Source organism: Chlorocebus sabaeus, chromosome 7 (genome assembly GCF_047675955.1).
Source record: "Chlorocebus sabaeus isolate Y175 chromosome 7, mChlSab1.0.hap1, whole genome shotgun sequence".
NCBI lineage: Eukaryota > Metazoa > Chordata > Mammalia > Primates > Cercopithecidae > Chlorocebus > Chlorocebus sabaeus.
This window is the reverse complement of record NC_132910.1, coordinates 127,995,536-128,014,418: the sequence shown is the minus strand read 5'-3', so window position 1 is coordinate 128,014,418 and position 18,883 is coordinate 127,995,536. Positions and strand designations below refer to the sequence as shown.

Below are 18,883 nucleotides of genomic sequence, written 5' to 3'. Positions count from 1 at the left end.
TTGCTGGGTTGTCTTCTGTCTTATACAATTTCTGTAAATGTATTTATTAGCTTCATTCCTTTGTATTAATATGTAATGTTTCTCTGCTTCCAGCATTTTCTCTTCATCTTTGGTTTTTAGCACATTGGCTAGGTATGTGTAAGGGACATTTGGTTTGGTTTGAGGTTCTTTTGCTTCTTGGATCTGTGGTTTGTTTAGAAAATTCTTGGCCATTTAAATCCAAAGATGTCTTCTGTTCTTTCTTTCTTCTAGGATGACAGTTACAAGAATGTTAAATTATGTAATCTTGTGCCATAGCTTTGTTAATCCTGCACAATTCTTGGCCATTACTTCTTTTAAAAATGTCTTCAGTTTTGTTTTTTTCTCTTTCCTTCCTGGAACTCCAAATACGTTAGACCAGTTGATGTTATACCAATAACAAATCTACACAAATGTTCTGGAATATCAGATAAAACTCATTTGGAGGCCATCATTACCCTAATACCAAAATTAGACAAAGGCAGTAACAGAAAAATAACACTATAGTGCAATACCTCTCATGAAGACACATACAAAAGTCCTCAATAAAATATTAACAAATCGAATCCAGAAACATATAGAAAGGATAATGTATCATGACAAAGTGGAGTATATTCCAGGAATGCAAGGCTCATTCAAACTTTAAAAATCAATCAATGTAGAATTCCACAAATAAACATATGAAGAAAGGCAATATGAAGATCTCAATAGATGCAGAAAAACTACTTGAAAAATTCAACAAATTAAAAATAAAAGGGAAATTTTTTGATTTAATAAAAGAAAATAAAGCTAATATCATAGACAACAAGGCAAACTTATTTGCTCTTACCACTACTACTCAACATCATGCTGGGGTTCCTAGCAAGTGCAATAAAACAAGAAAAAGAAATAAAAGGCATATAGGGTGTGCGGGACAAGGCGAGGGAGAGTATTAGAACGAACACCTAATACATGCGAGGCTTAAAACCTAGATGACAGGTTGATAGGTGCAGCAAACCACCATGGCACATGTATACCTATGTAACAAACCTGCACATTCTGCACATGTACCTAGAACTTGCCCAGTATATTTTTTTTTTAAAAAAGGCATATAGATTAGACAGGAAAAAATAAAACTGCTTTAGTTCACAGATGATATGATTATCTACATAGAAAATACTAAAAGTATACAAGAAAAAGCTACTAGAACTATAATGAGTTTAGCAAGTGTATTAGTCCCTTTTTGCACTGCTATAAGGAACTTCCCTGAGACTGGATAATTTATAAAGGAAAGAGGCTTAATTGACTTGCAGTTCCACATGGTTTGGGAGGCCTCAGGAAACTTACAATCATGCTGGAAGGTAAAAGGGAAGCAAGGACCTTCTTCAGATGCCAGTAGGAGAGAGAAGAGAAAGAGAAGGGGGAAGAGCCCCTTAAAAAACCATAGGATCTAGTGAGAATGCACTCACTATCACAACAACAGCATGGGGGAAACTGTCCCCATGATCCAATCACCTCCTTCCCTCGACACATGGGGACTACATGCCCCCCACACGTCAACACGTGGGGATTACAATTCAAGATAAAATCTGGGTGAGGACACTGAGCCAGATCATATCAGCAAGGTTGCAGGATACAAGGTCAATATACACACAAAAATTGTATTTCCATATTCTGTGAATGAACAATTAGAAAGTCAAACTTTAAAAACATACCCTCTACAATAGCACCAAAAAAACTCACTTAGTTACAAATGTAAAATACATCCGAATCTGAAAATTATGAAATACTGATAAAGAAATGAAGGAAGATCTAAATACTTATTAATATATACTGAAAGAAATGAAGGAAGATCTAAATACTTCTTAAAATATACTGTGTTCATGAAGTGGAAGACAATAATGTTAATATGTGAATTATCACCTAATTGATCTATAGATCCAACACAAGGCCAATCAAAATGCCAGAAAGAATTCTGTAGAAATCAACAAGCTAAGTCTAAAATGTAGAAAGATAACTAAAATAACAAAAACAATTTAAAAAAATAAATAAATAAAGTCAGAGGACTGACACAACTTAATTTAAACTGACTTTAAAGCTACTTTAAGACAGTGTATTATTGGTGAAAGGACAGACACAAAAAATGATAAAAGAATATCATTTTATCTGATATTCTTCTCAATGGAGAGTTCAGAAATAGACCCACACATATGTGGTCAACTACTTTTCAACAAAGTTGCAATGGAGAAAGGATAATCTCTTCAACAATGGTGCTGGAAAATACACACGCAAAAAGACAAAGTCAACTCCTGCCTTATACAAAAAAGAACTCAAAATAGATCATAATCCTAAACAGAAGAACTAAGTCAATAAAACTTCTAGAAGAAAACAAACAAGGAAATCTTGATTAATTTGCATTAGGCAAATATTTCTTAGACTGGTCACAAAAAGTATGAATGAACCATGAAAGAAAAATTTGATAAATTAGGTTTCATCAAACTTAAAAGTTTTTTATCTTCAAGAGACATGGTTAAGAAAATGAAAAGAAAAGCCCCAGATTGGGAGAAAATACTTGAAAAACATGTATCTGATAAATGGCTTACATCTAGAATATATAAAGAATACTATAACTCAGTAATACTAAAATATATCCAATAAAAAGAGAAAAAATTAATAGACACGTCACCCTACAAAATACACAAACAGCAGATAAACACTTTGCATCAGATATCATTAGTTAGCAGGGAGAAGAAAATCAAAATCATAATGAGATGCACTGTACACCTATTAGAATAGCTAAAATTAAAACGACTGACAATACCAGGTGCTGGCAAAGATGCTGAGTAACTGAAATTCTCATACTCTGCTGGTAAGAATGCAAAATGGTACCACCACTTTTAAGAACAAATTGGCAATTCCTCTTCAAGTCAAACATATACTTACCAAATGACTTAGAAATTCTTTTTTTTTTTTTTTGAGACGGAGTCTCGCTGTGTCTCCCAGGCTGGAGTGCAGTGGCGCGATCTCCACTCACTGCAAGCTCCGCCCCCCAGGTTCATGCCATTCTCCAGCCTCCCGTGTAGCTGGGACTACAGGCGCCCGCCACCGCGCCCCGGCTAATGTTTTTTTGTATTTTTAGTAGAGATGGGGTTTCACTGTGTTAGCCAGTATGGTCTCGATCTCCTGACCTCGTGATCGGCCCATCTTGGCCTCCCAAAGTGCCGGGATTACAGGCGTGAGCCACCGCGCCCGGCCATGACTTAGAAATTCTAATCCAATGTATTTATCCAAGACAAGTGAAAATATATGTCCACACATATATGTCATATGTATGTGAATATTCATAGCAATTTTAATATTAAAAACTTGAAACAATCCAAATGTCCATCATCTGATGAATGAATTAACAAAATATGGTACATTCATATAATGGGAGACTACTTAGTAAAGGAAAAGAAAGTACCACTGATACTTCAAACAATATGAATGAATCTTAAAGTATTATATAGAGTAAAAGTACACTTCCATTTCCCCTAACATGTTTTGTGACAGTACAGAAACTACGTTGAAGCTGTAAAACTATTTTATAAGTAGTATATGATGGATTCAATAAAGATATTTCAGCAAACTAAAAAGAATCATTATATTATCTCTTGCATAACTGATTTGAGGTTCATACTCACTTAAACCCCAATAAATTATAAAATCAATCATGTGTAAGGCATTTCTAAAACGGCAAAGCCTCCAAAATATCTCAAATATAGTTTCTGGTCTCTGAGTACATATAAGTGCAAAAGCCAGAGGGAGTAAATCACAAACTGGAAACAGCAAATGGTCTTGGAAAAATATATTTATTTATCTATCTATCTGTTTTTTGAATTTTAGTCCAAAATGCCCAGCTATGTCCATTTGGATTAAAATGATAGCTTAAGTGTGAGTGCAGCTGGGTGAACATGCACATAAATATTTGCACACGTTATACTGGCAGTGTGGCAATATATGCATCCAAAGTTAATAAAGATTATACCTGGTAGTGGGATTGAGAATGTATTATTTCACACTTACTTTTTCATTATTTTTCAGTTTTTTCTACTGAGTACTTGTTACATTTATAGCAAAAACTTCAAGTGATGTTTGTGTTGTTTTAGTTGAAGGGTTACTGGAAAGTGCTCAGAAGTTGTACAGGTATTAATCACACATAATACCACAACAGGGCTCCTAAAATAAATGTATAGCAAATAATTTTTAGTATTCCTTGACACTATTAGGAGCACTTAAATATATCACTTAGTAGGGAGAGAAGTAATCACTCTCTATTATGTATCTTTCTGATGTGTGGGTTTTTACAGGGCAGATTCTTTTAGAGGGCTATGCTTGTATTCTACTTTCATTAACAAATGAATCCCAGGAGATTCATGGCCCGACCTGTGAGAGTCGATGCACATACTTTAAACTCTGCAGGCAATTTTGCTTGTGAAAAGTTGGGTATCAAGGGAAAACTGTGAGCAACCTTTAAACATGTTTCCTGCTATATGCTCTATCAAATGCAGACGAGCCAGGGTGGGAGGGAGGGAGAAGTAAAAAATGAAGACTACATTTCTATTGCAGGTGCACAGACCTGCAGCCTCACAAAGAGATCACATTTCTTTGAGAGAGTTACACATTCCTCTAAGAAGCACAAGTTGGAAGTACATTTTTTGAACTTACGTTACATTGTGAAAGCGGAGCAACTGATTTTAGGTTCAGATTCCAACAGCAGATCTGCCACTGACCTTGAATTGTTAGATCCAATAGTTGTTATGGCTGCAGGAAATTGAAAGGAAGCAAGCCACTGCATTTTTCCCACCCATATACTGACATAGGTACTCTCCAGGGATGGCACTAGTTCAATGAGTTTGAAGAAGTGATTGTCCTTGTTTAGAACTTCATGAAACACTTACTGACAGCCCTGTACTGAGAAATGACTTCCCCCTTATCAGTCTGGTGGAGAGCACTTGATAAAAACCCCTATCATCTTACAGAAATAAATCTGTACCTAACACCAGAGAATCAATAACATATCAATGTTTTCAACTATCGTGCATAGATTCCATTGTGTACTACTCTATCCAGAGCTACGAGTTTTCAATCACATCAATATACTACAGCAGTAATGTAACCTGCAATATATCATTCCTGCATGAACAACTAGGCATATGCTGATGTTATCAATTCCAGACTAAGAAAAACCATGAAGTGACAATGTTGTCCAAGGACAGCAGCTGCTGACAATGAAAAGAGAACACCTCAAAGGAAAAGCAATTACATAAACCCTGGATTCCTCTAAATACGTGGTAGATGAGATGCAACAAAGAACAATCATATAGTATCATCTCTTTGTGACAACTATTCACCTCTGGTTAGCATCGGGTTCAAGAATGGGTCTTTTAAGAAGGTGATAACTGTGGTCAGTATCTTTAAACAGCACTAAAAACGATTTGAGGAAGCAGTACCAGTTTTAACAGTTGGCAAAAGCTTAGGTTAAACTCAGAAAAGACAGAATGAGATTGGGTAGACATATTAACTCAAAGGCTGCTTTCATTTTCCTGCAAAAATTAAATATGTCATCATGCACCACAATTACATATATTTTGACTTTTTTACCATTAAGTCACCCAAGGAAGTAGGTTGCTAGTCCTTCTCTGCCAGTATATTAGCCATGAATTTCCATGGGAACTGTGAAACAATAGAGAACCTGTTATCTCTCTGGAAAGTTTTTACCTTCTCTAAGTAAATTTCCAAATTCATTCAAGGCTTCAGAGAAAGCAAGGAGCCAGAAAAATATTTAAAAATCAAGTGATACTTTTAAACCAAACTAGGGCCTGTCACAAATATAAAGTAACCAATGTCACTGAATGCAATAAACATTTGGTAAAAACAAGGAAAGACTTGTATAGGGAGCTTGGGGACTAGCAAAAACAGATGTGTTGCAGGCCGGGCGCGGTGGCTCAAGCCTGTAATCCCAGCACTTTGGGAGGCCGAGATGGGCGGATCACGAGGTCAGGAGTTCGAGACGATGCTGGCTAACACGGTGAAACCCTGTCTCTACTAAAAAATACAAAAAATTAGCCAGGCGTGGTGGCGCCTGTAGTCCCAGCTACTCAGGAGGGTGAGGCAGGAGAATGGCGTGAACCCGGGAGGCGGAGCTTGCAGTGAGCTGAGATCCGGCCACTGCACTCCAGCCTGGGCCACAGAGCGAGACTCCGTCTCAAAAAAAAAAAAAAAAAAAAACAGATGTGTTGCTCTACTACATCTTGGGAAGCTCTGTAAAATGACTGTCTTCCAAGTAATGATGACATCAGGATTTATTCTTCGGCTGCTTATTGATTTCCATGATAGAATCGCAACCTCTCATATTGGAACTCTCTTAAAAACACAGTACTTCCTATATGATTAAATGTGACACCCAGCAAGCTCCATCTAGCCTTCTACGCATCTTTAAACTTAGAGAGATAAGATGTATTGTACAGGCTTATCTTACCGGAAAGCTTTTGGTCCAAAGTACATAAAGAGCTCCTTCCCCAAAGTTTCCACGCCACTGTAAACATATCCATTAAACAGGCTGCTGGCATCATTATTATTCAGTGCAGAAGCCTAGTAGAAAATACATGTACACACATAAACACACACACACACAAATGCTAAGCAAAATTATAATTTAATTCTTAAATGTGTTTATATTACTTCATGCCCAGCTGCATTTCAATGAGAAGAATAATCTCCAACAAGTCAGGTAATGTAATCAGCTGTTTACATACATTTTGTCAAATTACTATGCAGTCATTTAAAGAGAGAGAGAGGCCAAAAAAATTAAGTGAAAAAAAGTAATTGGCAGACAATCAAAATAAAGTTTCTTCCAGGACCATACAGCTCTGTGCATATGAAAAGAAAACACAGGAATACAACACAAATGTTTTAAAACTAAAAATTGGAATACAGGTTCTTCCATTTCCAGAAGTATAGCCAAGTTCCCTCAAAGAGTGGTCAGACAAAAACAGCTACAAATGATAGATGATAAAATATGAAAACAAAGTATTTTTAACTACACCAATGAACTTTTAAGTTAGTATGAGATAATAAAAGGTCAAAAACTAAAAGTGGGAGAGAACCCTGAGAGGTAGTAGGGAGAGTCTGAAGCCAGCATGTACCCTAAGGGCATTGATTGAAACTAAGGAATGAGAGCTTCAATCTTTATGTCTTGTGAGGGTGCAGGAGATCAGAGATAAAAACCTGGGCCCCCTGAGTAAGGGTATCTAATTTGAGACCTGTCCTCTTCCAACCACAATGTTAAGAATAAAGAAAAAATCACGTCATATTCCCTTTCCCCCATCAGCCTTGCAAAACCAAACAACACATTGTTAGAATTACAACACCTATGCAGAATCCTATAAGATATTTGAGGAAATTATAAACATGAATAAACAGAAAACAAAAATATAAAATATAGGTTCCTCTGTGGGAGAAGAAAAGAAAGGGAGTTGGTTTACATTTTAGTAATGCCCTTCTTCTTAAACTGGGTGTTATGTATACAGGTGTTTCTTATGTCATTATTTTTTATTATTTAGATATGTTTTACAAACATTATTTAACTTAAACTCAAAATGTAATAAAAAATGTAAAACTGAAGACATGCATAACTATCATATAAGATAAAACAGGGCACACAGAATTACATCTATGTATTAACTCAATCTAAAGTACTATCCGCATTTACCTCTCACTTCTTCTTTGTTTTTCTCTAATGGGCCTAAGGATCCTCAGAAGATTCTGAGTGAAACCTTGGTAGGCAATGGGAGTGGGGAAATGTCAAGATATAATTATAAAACAGCTTTAGATATAGAACTAAGTCACAATTTTTCCTCAGTTTAAAGTGAAATGATATTGCTCAGTGATTCTCAAACTTTTGGTTTTATAGACATTTGTCATTCTCAATGCTTAAGATGGCGTGTCCACTCTCTTCTTTATTTCACTAAATTGGACTTTGTTAAGATACAATCATAGTATTTAGCTCAAAGAGAGATAACAGGGAGATAAAGAAAAAAAGATGGAGATGAGAGACATTCTTCCACTAAACCCACTCAAGGTTGAAATAGCTACAGTCAATGCCAGAATTTTCCAACTGCCTACAGTTCAGTCGATTAGCTTTATATAAAACCTTCTTTGTTTAAGGACTGGAGAATCAATCACTGGCTTAGAATGTCAGATAAATGTACAGGAGTAATTAAAAATGACAGCAATCACTTCCTGCTCTGCACAAATCACAAAAAGAACCTGTTGGAGACGTAGGTTTTTGCCACCATGTCCTCAAAGCTCAGTCTTTGGTTTCCCTTTCTGGAATGAACTCCAGTACCTATCAATAATTATCAAGCACTGGGAAGGCAGGCTTGAGTACTCAGTGAGGAAAAAACACATTTGCCTTGTTTTTATATAAGTCAATCTTTTAAAGCCCTGAATTGAGAAGCACCAAGAATCTTGATGCTTTTCTCCCTAACAAGGGACTTTAAGTCACTCAAATACACTTCAGGCCAAGTATAGATTATGATAGTGGGTTTTAAGGTAGGTTTCCATGACAACCAATCACTATGTAAAAAGTTCTTATAAACTACCCAGGACACTTTTAAGATGATGATATACAAAGCAGATATAGATTTTCGTCTCAATATAGATTAGGTTGTACATTTTCAGGATCTCAGATTTAAGTTCTTATTAACATTTGGAACCCTCATTTATAAGTCAATGATCAGAGCCTTGTTTTCCCACCACTCCCATGTCAACAATCTCTTATCTTTTCCCAATATTCTTTACTAGCAACTTGTTTTAGCCATACCCTGTGAAATCTTCTAGTTTTTCTTAGAGCTCCCAGCAGAGGTCAGGTGATGAATGTTAACCCATTTTACACACACACACACACACACACCACACACACACACACACCCTTCTCTCTCTCTCATATATAGTAGCATTCCCCACTTCTTGGGTAGGAAAGAATTTGCTACTACTGCCACTCCTGTGCTTTAACCTCCTTTACCCCTTCAGGTTTTATAGGTTAAATCTGATGCAAAGACATAAGAATTACACATCAGACTTTGGAGACTTGCGGGGAGGGACAGAGGGGCATGACGGATAAAAGACTACACACTGTGTATAGTGTGCATTGCCTGGGTGATGGGTGCACCAAAATCTCAGAAATCACCACTAAAGAACTATCCATGTTACGTTATCCATGTAACGAAACACCACCTGTTCCCCCAGAAGCCTACTGTAATAAAAATAATAAATCTAAAAAAGTTAAAGCTGAAACTCAACATCTATCTAATGTCTGATAGGCCAATGATGAAATTCTGTGTCAGCTGCCACATCACTGTTTCTCACTGCACCTGACTGGCTCACTTCCCTTCTTCCAAGATGGGAAACCATCTGACTGGCCTGCACTCACTACTTGTCTTCTCCCTGCCTGGATCTTCTTTCTACTACTTAGTTCTGACTTTACCAGGTTTTATAATGGCTGCTAGCAAAGAGACAGAGAAGTAACCGTGAAGTAGACAGTGCTGTCACAACACCTAATAAGATAGTACATGAGTCCCAAATGTCTCATGTGAAGTCTGCTCACATCACCAGGTTAACAGCTTTGGCAAGAACTTACACCATTTAGTTAAAAACACCAAAAGTCAACACCTATAACAGTTCATGTTATTCACTTGGCTTTGTCTACAACAAAAGTGGCATGTGACATCTGGAAAGATGATCCTCTTCCCCGTTAAAAATGGCTGTTTACTTGGATAAACTCATTTTAGAAAAGTTTACTGACCTTCCACTATGTCTCAGGCCTTGTTCTAGAGGCTCGGGATGCATCCATAAATAAAACAACTAAACCAGCTGCCTTCATGGAGTTTATGTTCTAGTAAGGAAAAAGAGTAGGCAATAAACACAATAACACAGCATGTTAGGACATTTGGAAAAGAGATGGAGATGTAAAGGAGAGATCAAGATTGGGGGAGGGTGCAACAGGTTGCAATTTTAAAGGAGCAATCATAACTTCATCAAGGAATTGAAATTTGAGCAAGTTTTAAATAAGTGAGTCATGCTCCTGGCAAAAGGAATGACAGAGCAAAGGCCCTGCTATGCCATGGCCCAGAGAGCAAGAGGAAGAGTAGTAGACAGATTTTCTAATTTTACTATATAAGTTCTGAAAACTCTGCCAATTTCCTGGGGAAGTTTTCTACTCCATGAAGACAACTACCCCATTATCAGAACACCCAAATCTAATTCAGCAGTACTGCCCCACTGAGTTTTGTTGTAATTGGCAAACGAAAATACCTACAGGAATAATAAGTGTAAAATTTTTTGAACCATTTAACCTCAGACCACCATATGACATACAAACTAGTTCAACCATTATGGAAAACAGTATGGCGATTCCTCAAGGATCTAGAACTAGATGTACCATATGACCCAGCCATCCCATTACTGGGTATATACCCAAAGGATTATAAATTATGCTGCTATAAGGACACATGCACACGTATGTTTATTGCAGCACTATTCACAATAGCAAAGACTTGGAATCAACCCAAATGTCCATCAGTGACAGATTGGATTAAGAAAATGTGGCACATATACACCATGGAATACTATGCAGCCATAAAAAAGGATGAGTTTGTGTCCTTTGTAGGGACATGGATGCAGCTGGAAACCATCATTCTTAGCAAACTATCACAAGAACAGAAAACCAAACACCGCATGTTCTCACTCGTAGGTGGGAACTGAACAATGAGATCACTTGGACTCGGGAAGGGGAACATCACACACCGGGGCCTATCATGGGGAGGGGGGAGGGGGGAGGGATTGCATTGGGAGTTATACCTGATGTAAATGACGAGTTGATGGGTGCAGCACACCAACATGGCACAAGTATACATATGTAGCAAACCTGCACGTTGTGCACACGTACCCTACAACTTGAAGTTTAATAATAATAAATAAATTTAAAAAAAAAAAAAAAAAGAAAAAACAAACAGGAAAAACCTGACAAAAATGAGGGTTCTTAATGGAAACCTCAACTTCTTTTTACCCCAATATTAAAATGCTTAGGACTCCTAATAATGTTTATTAGGAAGAGACACAAAGCCAGCCATCCTGATTTCTACCAGAGATTTTCCCCCAGGGAATTCCTATGTGATAAATGAGCCTATAAGGTCCTGCCTCAAGATTCTGTAGAATCTACACTGTGGGGAATATGGTTCCGTGTACAGTTTATGAAAAGTACAGCTGAAACATCTCCCATAACCAATGCTGGGGGATAGGCATTTTTTTAAAAAGTTTTTATTTCCAGGATTTACGCCTCAAGGCATCAAAGGTTATCCTGGAGCAGACATCTATATCTGCAAATCTGCTGTCATCTCTCAGAGATTTTAGCAAGTTCTAACCATGGTGGACGGGCACGGTGGCTCACACCTGTAATTCCAGCACTTCGGGAGGCTGAGGCAGGCGGATCACCTGAGGTCAGGAGTTTGAGACCAGCCTGACCAACATGATGAAAACTCTACTAAAAGCACAAAAATTAACCGGGTCTGGTGGCGCATGCCTGTAATCCCAGCTACTTGGGAGGCTGAGGCAGAATTGCTTGAACCCAGGAGGTGGAGGCTGCAGTGAGCTGATCTCTCAACAGCACTGCAGCCTGGGTGACAAAGCGAAGACTCCATCTAAAAAAAAAAAAAGTTCTAACCGTGGAAAATGATGTGGCCATTTAGCAAACAAAGTTTTGGTGGACAGTGCTTCAAACTTTATGGTTACTGGGCCACTTATTAACAAGAAAAAAGGTAATATGTTCCCTTGTAAATAAATTCTCTTGTGAAAGGAAAAAGAGTCAAAAATACAAAGCCCCCAATATACTTAAATGCATGAGACCATTATATATTTTCACATGGCTGTCAATGGAAGTTGAAATATGTTGTCCTAGCTGACAGAGACTCAGAGAGAAGCTCCAACTAAAGTCTTAAAGGTGTAATACATGTCTTGTGTGTTCTACTGGTGTTTTACTCTATTCTCTGCAATTAAAAACAACATACGATACGATCTTTAAAAAAATCAAAACTCTGAAATTATAAATGTTGAAAAAAGAGGTTTATTGCCTGATGAATATTAATATTGTAACATACGTGTTGACAGAAGAGCAAGTGAAGGAATTCACAGGTATGTATTAACTTATAGAAAAACATTAACCTAAAAATATCAAATGACTTCAGTGCAGCAGAAATTCTTCTAGCTACAGATGCTATATGACCTTGGCTTAAATATGTTTAAGAATTCCTTTTTTCATACCTGATGGTGTTTGGGTATTAAAATGAAATGTTAGTAAAACCTCTCCCTTGCTCACATATATGGTTTGTAATTCTCTCTGGGGCTAGGGTTTCCCCACCTGGACAGCAGGATAATCTTGAGGCTTCCTACCTGCCAAATTTCACATAGTATTTTCTAAACCACTGTCATAGTACTTACTATACTGAATTATTGTCTGTGACTTGCATTTCTCCCCCATCGGTGTATAAGCTCTCTGGGGACAGTAACAAGTTTAGCTAATATCCTCGATGGCTTTACACAATGCCTGGGGTTCAGTGAACATTTGTGGGATTAAATAGATGCCTCCTCCTTTAGCTCTGAAAACCAAGTGTGACTTCAAAGTATACACTCACTGCTTCCCCTCCCACCATCCCCATCCTGCTTGACTTTTCCCAAGATATCTTGGCAAAATCTTCTACTCTACCATCTACTTAATCTCCTTTTGAAATTCATTAACATCCCAATATCTTATTTTCTAATTACCTGTAATGGAGTGAGAACATAAGAGGACCAAATTCTCATGACTACTAAAAGTCTTAATGGAAGTAAAATACCCTACTTACCAGAATTTCCCATAAAATTAAAAGAACCATATGGGAAGGTTTAGGGAGGAGTTCCTCTGTGTTTAGCCACCAGTCCCAGAATGCCTGGTTTTTATTTGACATGTTTACTTAGCATTTAAATTGTTGCTCTAAAAAGATCTAATCCAATACAGTAGTTCTCACTTATCCAAGGTTTCACTTTCTGTAGTTCCAGTTACTCGCGGTATATATAGTACCATAAGGTATTTTAAGACAGAGAGAGATACCGCATTCATTTAACTTTTATTACAGTATAACGGTTCTATTAAGAGTTATTGCTATTAATCTCCTACTGTACCTAATTTATAAATTAAACTATCATAGGTTGTATGTGCAGGAAAAAAGATAGCATATATAGAGTTCGATACTATCCATGGTTTCTGGCATTCACTGGGTGTCTTCAAATGCACCTTCTGTGGATAGGTGGTACTACTGTGCTTAATTTTGGTTTTGAAATGTCATATAAAGATTTTTTTATTCAGTTGTCTATCATGCGGATGGTTTACCCAAGTCAGTGGATTCCTGGTACTCTATCATTTCTAAAATAATCAGCTCTGGATAATATACTTGGGATAAAATAAAATTTTCAACTTATGATTGCCCATTGCAAGCACCAGCATATATCTTTCACTGTTCTTTTAAAACTCCATCTTAAGGTAAAATTCTGGTATACAGGTAATGGTTTGTTCTACCTGTTTTAATAGCTATTGTGTACAAATTGGGCAAGGCTTTTGCAATAAACCTAAGATTTATAAGATACTCACTTGTCCTACCACAGAATCTAGGGTTATCCCTTCTCTCTACAAGCTTTTGCTGCCCAAATTCAAAAACTAATTTCCATAAGCCTGTTATCTTTGCTATAACTATACACAATTGCCCAATATACACTTGACTGTCTCATGTTGACCCGTATAATCTATTACTGTATTATTTGAACATTTCATCCTTTTTATTTTTTTCTGAAATAAAGACGAAAATCTCCTTTGACACAATTTTAAGTATGATTGAGAAGGGTTCACCTTCCCATTTTCAAGTGGCTTAATAATATGAAATCTTCAAAACAACATATATTTTCAGAGACAGCACATGATTTATTGTGCTGATTACCATTTATCCTGCCTATCCATGGGTGGACAAGGAAGATAAACTTTTCAGAGCAGAATAAGACTTTTCTGTAGATAAATGTTTCAACTCTAGTGCAGTTAAGTATTTTCCCTATAGAGAAGAAAACACCATATTTACTTTCATAGTCTCTCCTCTTTTCCTCACATGCTTTTCCCCCCAATACAACAATACTTTTTAATCAGAGATCACTTGTATACCAGTCTAAGTCATCAAGGAACATAATTTTAAAATGATTTCTAAACACCAAAATAGGGGTCCTCAGGCCTCGTCATCAAAACATATTCTACAATTTTCTAAGTGCAGGGCCTTCAAGCACTTACTGAGAGATTAAAGACTTTGTACCTTATCTGAAGGCATCAAATGATTACAAACCCTTCATAAAAATAGGGTGTTCCTCAGATAAATGGGTCTAGTGAGAAAGCTCTAATCTAGAAGAAAAAGGAGCAATTCCCAGGATGTTTATTTTGCTAGGCACTAAGAATTTTATATGCTGCTTAATTTAATCCTGACCAAATAAGCTAAGATGTGACAATAAGCATCTCCAGACGAGGAAGTAACAAAGAAATGGGAATTCAAAATCAAGATGATAGATGTTCTTGTCTCTACAGCATACCGAATATGTTCATCTTGGATAAAAAGCTACAATGGGCCATGGAAAATCACCTCCCCTTTTTCCTCCTTTGTAAGAATGTCATCTGTTCTCTGTTATCCCTTGTTTCATAACTCTATAGGATTCTGGATACTGATAATGATGATCTTGAGTCATTAAGGAGAAATCATTATCAGTATCCATTTAAGAAGGTAAGGAAGTATATAATGCATGCTCTCTAAATTATTTAGGTATCCCCTTCAGATGCTTAAAGAAATGAGCCTCATTTTACTGGAAAATGAATCTCTGTAGATTAGCTCATTTCTTTAAATAATGGCAATAAAATGAGCCATGATTTTTTCCCCGCACTTTGAAGAAGGAAAATTTACTACATGGTTTATATTCTGGTAGTAGGAATTTCCATATAACATGCACAACAAAATATACACATTCTCATAATGAAAGATTCCAAATGGAATTTATTTCTAAATCTTTAATCATTTTGCACTATTCAAAACCTTGCTCTTCTCCATCCATTCAACTTTTATTAAATGTCTCCTCAGTTCCTGACACTGTGAAGCATACATAAAGACACATAGCTGGCATATTAAATACATGTATCAAATTTTAAGGAGTGATGGAAATAACCAGACCATGTTTCAAATAAAATGAATGCTTATAAATAAACTGTTTCATATCCTGTTTTGTGAGATTGAAAACACATGCAGATTAAATATTTCACTAAAATATTGTATCCACCCAACAATTAAAATCAAAGGATTGACTTTTCAAAGCTCATTAACCAGCTATGTTCATTTATATTCCAATATTGTTTCTTACCATAAGGTTCCACAATCTCCAGCAGAGTTTTATGCAATTTGCTTACACTGTTGCACAATTTTATGCTGACAAGACAGTGGATCATAACTCAGAACAATAATATAGTGCACCCATGACTAGCAGATGCTGGGATCTTCCATGGCTAGGTTTTCTCAAAATGAGGATCAGTTGTCACAGGGAGACATGCATTCAAGTGTGTTCTCGATAAACTTTACACTGGAACAAAGAAGAATGCTATATGACAGAGTAACACTTCATTGCGGCAATAGCTACTGAAGTAGTGTTTTTTGGTTTGTTTTTTGGTATGATTATCTGAGGTTTAAATATTTTATTTTGAATGCCCATTAAATATTTCTTTAGCTCTCATTGGTAACTTTTTCCATGTTTACTGCACTGTAAAGAATGCAGTATGCAGTTATTAAATTATTTTTAAATGCTGCCTTGTGAAAACTAATCATTTCAAGCCAGTAGCAGAAACATTTAAATAGCTTTAACTCTTTGGCATAAATGCCTAGGAGACATGGGATCATCTGTTACACTAATGATCTTGCCAGAGGTTTGTGACAACCTACCATGTTTTAATGAAATTTACTAAGGATCCCTCTAAAATGCAAAAGACTCTTCATGTTTACAAAAGGTTATGATTATGTTTTTTTTAGATCAAAGCCCCAGAAGATGAAGCCATAGTAAATTATTTAGAAGTTTACCAACAGCCTCAAAGAGTGTATTCCTTCCATGTTGATTTTAAAATCCAGTGTCCATAGAACCAGATTCCTGATCCTAATCAGAGACCTATTCCAATTTTTAATGCCTCTTTCTATTAAGGTATCAAAAATAATACCTTTAAATGCCGGGCTTTTTATGTGTGGGGTATAACTTACTGAATATTGCTGCCAAGTGATGTTAATAATTGCCTAACCAGTACTGAAGCATCTGTATTATATCATCAGGCTGCACTCTTTTGTGCAATCCAAACATGGTGATGGAAGCTGTTAGAAGAGAATTACCAGAATAGACATAAGAGATTTCACTAAACCGAACAAAACTAAAAATGGTAGTAGACACAGCTAAAAATCCAAGGTTGCACTTCTCTATTTAATAAATAACCACTACTACATACTGAGCATTATGGTGTTCCTACCATTGTATGCTAAAAAAGCAATAAAGATCTTACTGAATCTTTTATGGCTGAGAGGAGCTACGGCATGGTTAAGAGGGTAGGCTTTGGAGTTTTGTTTTGTTTTGTTTTGTTTTGTTTTTTGAGATGGAGTCTCGCTCTGTCGCCCAGGCTGGAGTGCAGTGGCCGGATCTCAGCTCGCTGCAAGCTCCGCCTCCCGGGTTCACGCCATTCTCCTGCCTCAGGCTCCCGAGTAGCTGGGACTACAGGCGCCCGCCACCTCGCCCGGCTAGTTTTTTTTTTTCTTTGTATTTTTTAGTAGAGACGGGGTTTCACCGTGTTAGCCAGGATGGTCTCGATCTCCTGACCTTGTGATCCACCCGTCTCGGCCTCCCAAAGTGCTGGGATTACAGGCTTGAGCCACCACGCCCTGCCTGGCTTTGGAGTTTTAAAGAAAAATCAAACCCTGGTGTAGCCTCTTACTAGCCATGTGATCTTGAGCAAACTGATTTAAACTCACTGGGAGACTCATATGCCTCATCTGTAGAATCAGGTTAATCCTTTATCATAGGGTTATCCTTTTTCATGACTGAATGAAATATAAGAGCATCTCATGCCTTACCATCAGAAATAATCACAACAAAACTTAAAAGGAAATGTTTAAGCTATTTTTCCTAAATACCAATGAGGTGATATTTATTTAAAACATTCGGTTGGATTTTCACAGTAGAAAGCATATCCTACTCATCTTCGTATCCACAGGAGCTAGCATAAAACCTAACACAAAATACGCTGTGGTTGAATCATGTAAATGATGATATCTCTAAGCATATTCATGTCATATCCACTGCTTAGCCCTCCCATCTTTACTTCTAAAATAGTGATTCTCTTGTCTTCATCTCCACCACCAGCACTTGACCCCAAATTTGTCACCTGGATTTCTGCAGCTGTCTCCGAAATGAGAGGGCAGTGTCTACTCTGGCTTTCTTTCAGTCTTTTCTTTTTCCTTTTCCAGTCCCTAAGCTGTATAGCTGCTACTCGCCCTGCACACCTCAGCTTTTTTTTCTTTTTTTGAGACAGAGTTTTGCTCTTGTTGCCCAGGCTGGAGTGCAATAATGCGATCTCAGTGCACCGCAGCCTCCACCTCCTGGGTTCAAGCGATTCTTCTGCCTCAGCCTCCCGAGTAGCTGGGATTACACGCACACATCACCATGCCTGGCTAATTTTTTATTTTTGTAGAGACGGAGTTTCTCCACATTGGTCAGGAGGGTCTTGAACTCCCAACCTCAGGTGATGTGCCCACCTCAGCCTCCCAAAGTGCTGGGATTACAGGAGTGAGTCACTGCACCCGGCCCACACCTCAGCTTTGCTACTTCCCTGGGGAAGCCTTCCCTGATCCTCCTACAAGCCCTTAAAGAACCATGTATCTCTCCTTCACATAACTTAATTTATATTTCTTTAGGCGATTATTTAATGAATGTCTTTGTATCTTCCCAACTAGAGTATAGGCTCCAAAAGAGGAAGTATTTGTTTTTGCTCCCCAGGTGCCTTGAGTACTCAAATTTTGTTGAATGAGTAATTTTCATAAATATTAATATTCTTAAGAAACCATATAAAATCTATCTTTGGTACCCTGAAACGATTTTAGAAACACTATAACAATAATAAAAAAAAAATTCATACAGAGTACTTACTGGCATATCAAGTCAAAATAAACAAAAGGGCAGTTGGAAGGAGATGTAAAATTTATTCTTTTTTCCCAAGTTTGAAAATATATTTTCTTAGACTTAGAACCTCATTTCTTTCAAGTTGTAAGCATATGCTAATTTCATAGCAGGCAACTTTTTCTTCTAGGACCAAAGGCTATGAGGAAGCTTTGCAGAAGAAATTGAAATACAGTGCAATATTGCATGTATCCATGAAATACAATCATCCACACATCTAAAGGGCTTTTAAAACATGATGCCTTAATCAAAATATTTTTAGTACAAGTTCTGTCCAAATGAATACCACATCGTCTGCAATGAATGCCTGAGTGGCAAGAAGCTGTGCTCGTTTACTTTAAAAAGAAATAAATTCACTTAAGGGAACCAGAACTGGGTTTCATTGCCCCTTAATTAGATGGCAATATGAAGTTGAGTGAGAAGTTAGTGCTACATTTTCTACGTGTAGTTTTAGAATTATATACTAGTTGTGATATACTTACCAATTGCAGAATATTAGGCAAGCAAGAAACTAGAATTTTATGCTAAAAGC

The 18,883-nt window shown here is 37.0% G+C and overlaps 1 protein-coding gene across 3 annotated transcripts in view; it reads right to left on the bottom strand.

The window, feature by feature from the left end:
- Window positions 1-18,883, bottom strand: part of NEIL3 (nei like DNA glycosylase 3) — a 52,994-nt gene that overhangs the window by 33,472 nt on the left and 639 nt on the right. For all 3 annotated transcript variants that reach the window (XM_008000330.3, XM_008000331.3, XM_008000333.3), the window contains exon 2: window positions 6,518-6,630. In XM_008000330.3, coding sequence (XP_007998521.3) covers window positions 6,518-6,630 — 113 coding nt within the window. The remainder of the gene's footprint in view (window positions 1-6,517; window positions 6,631-18,883) is intronic.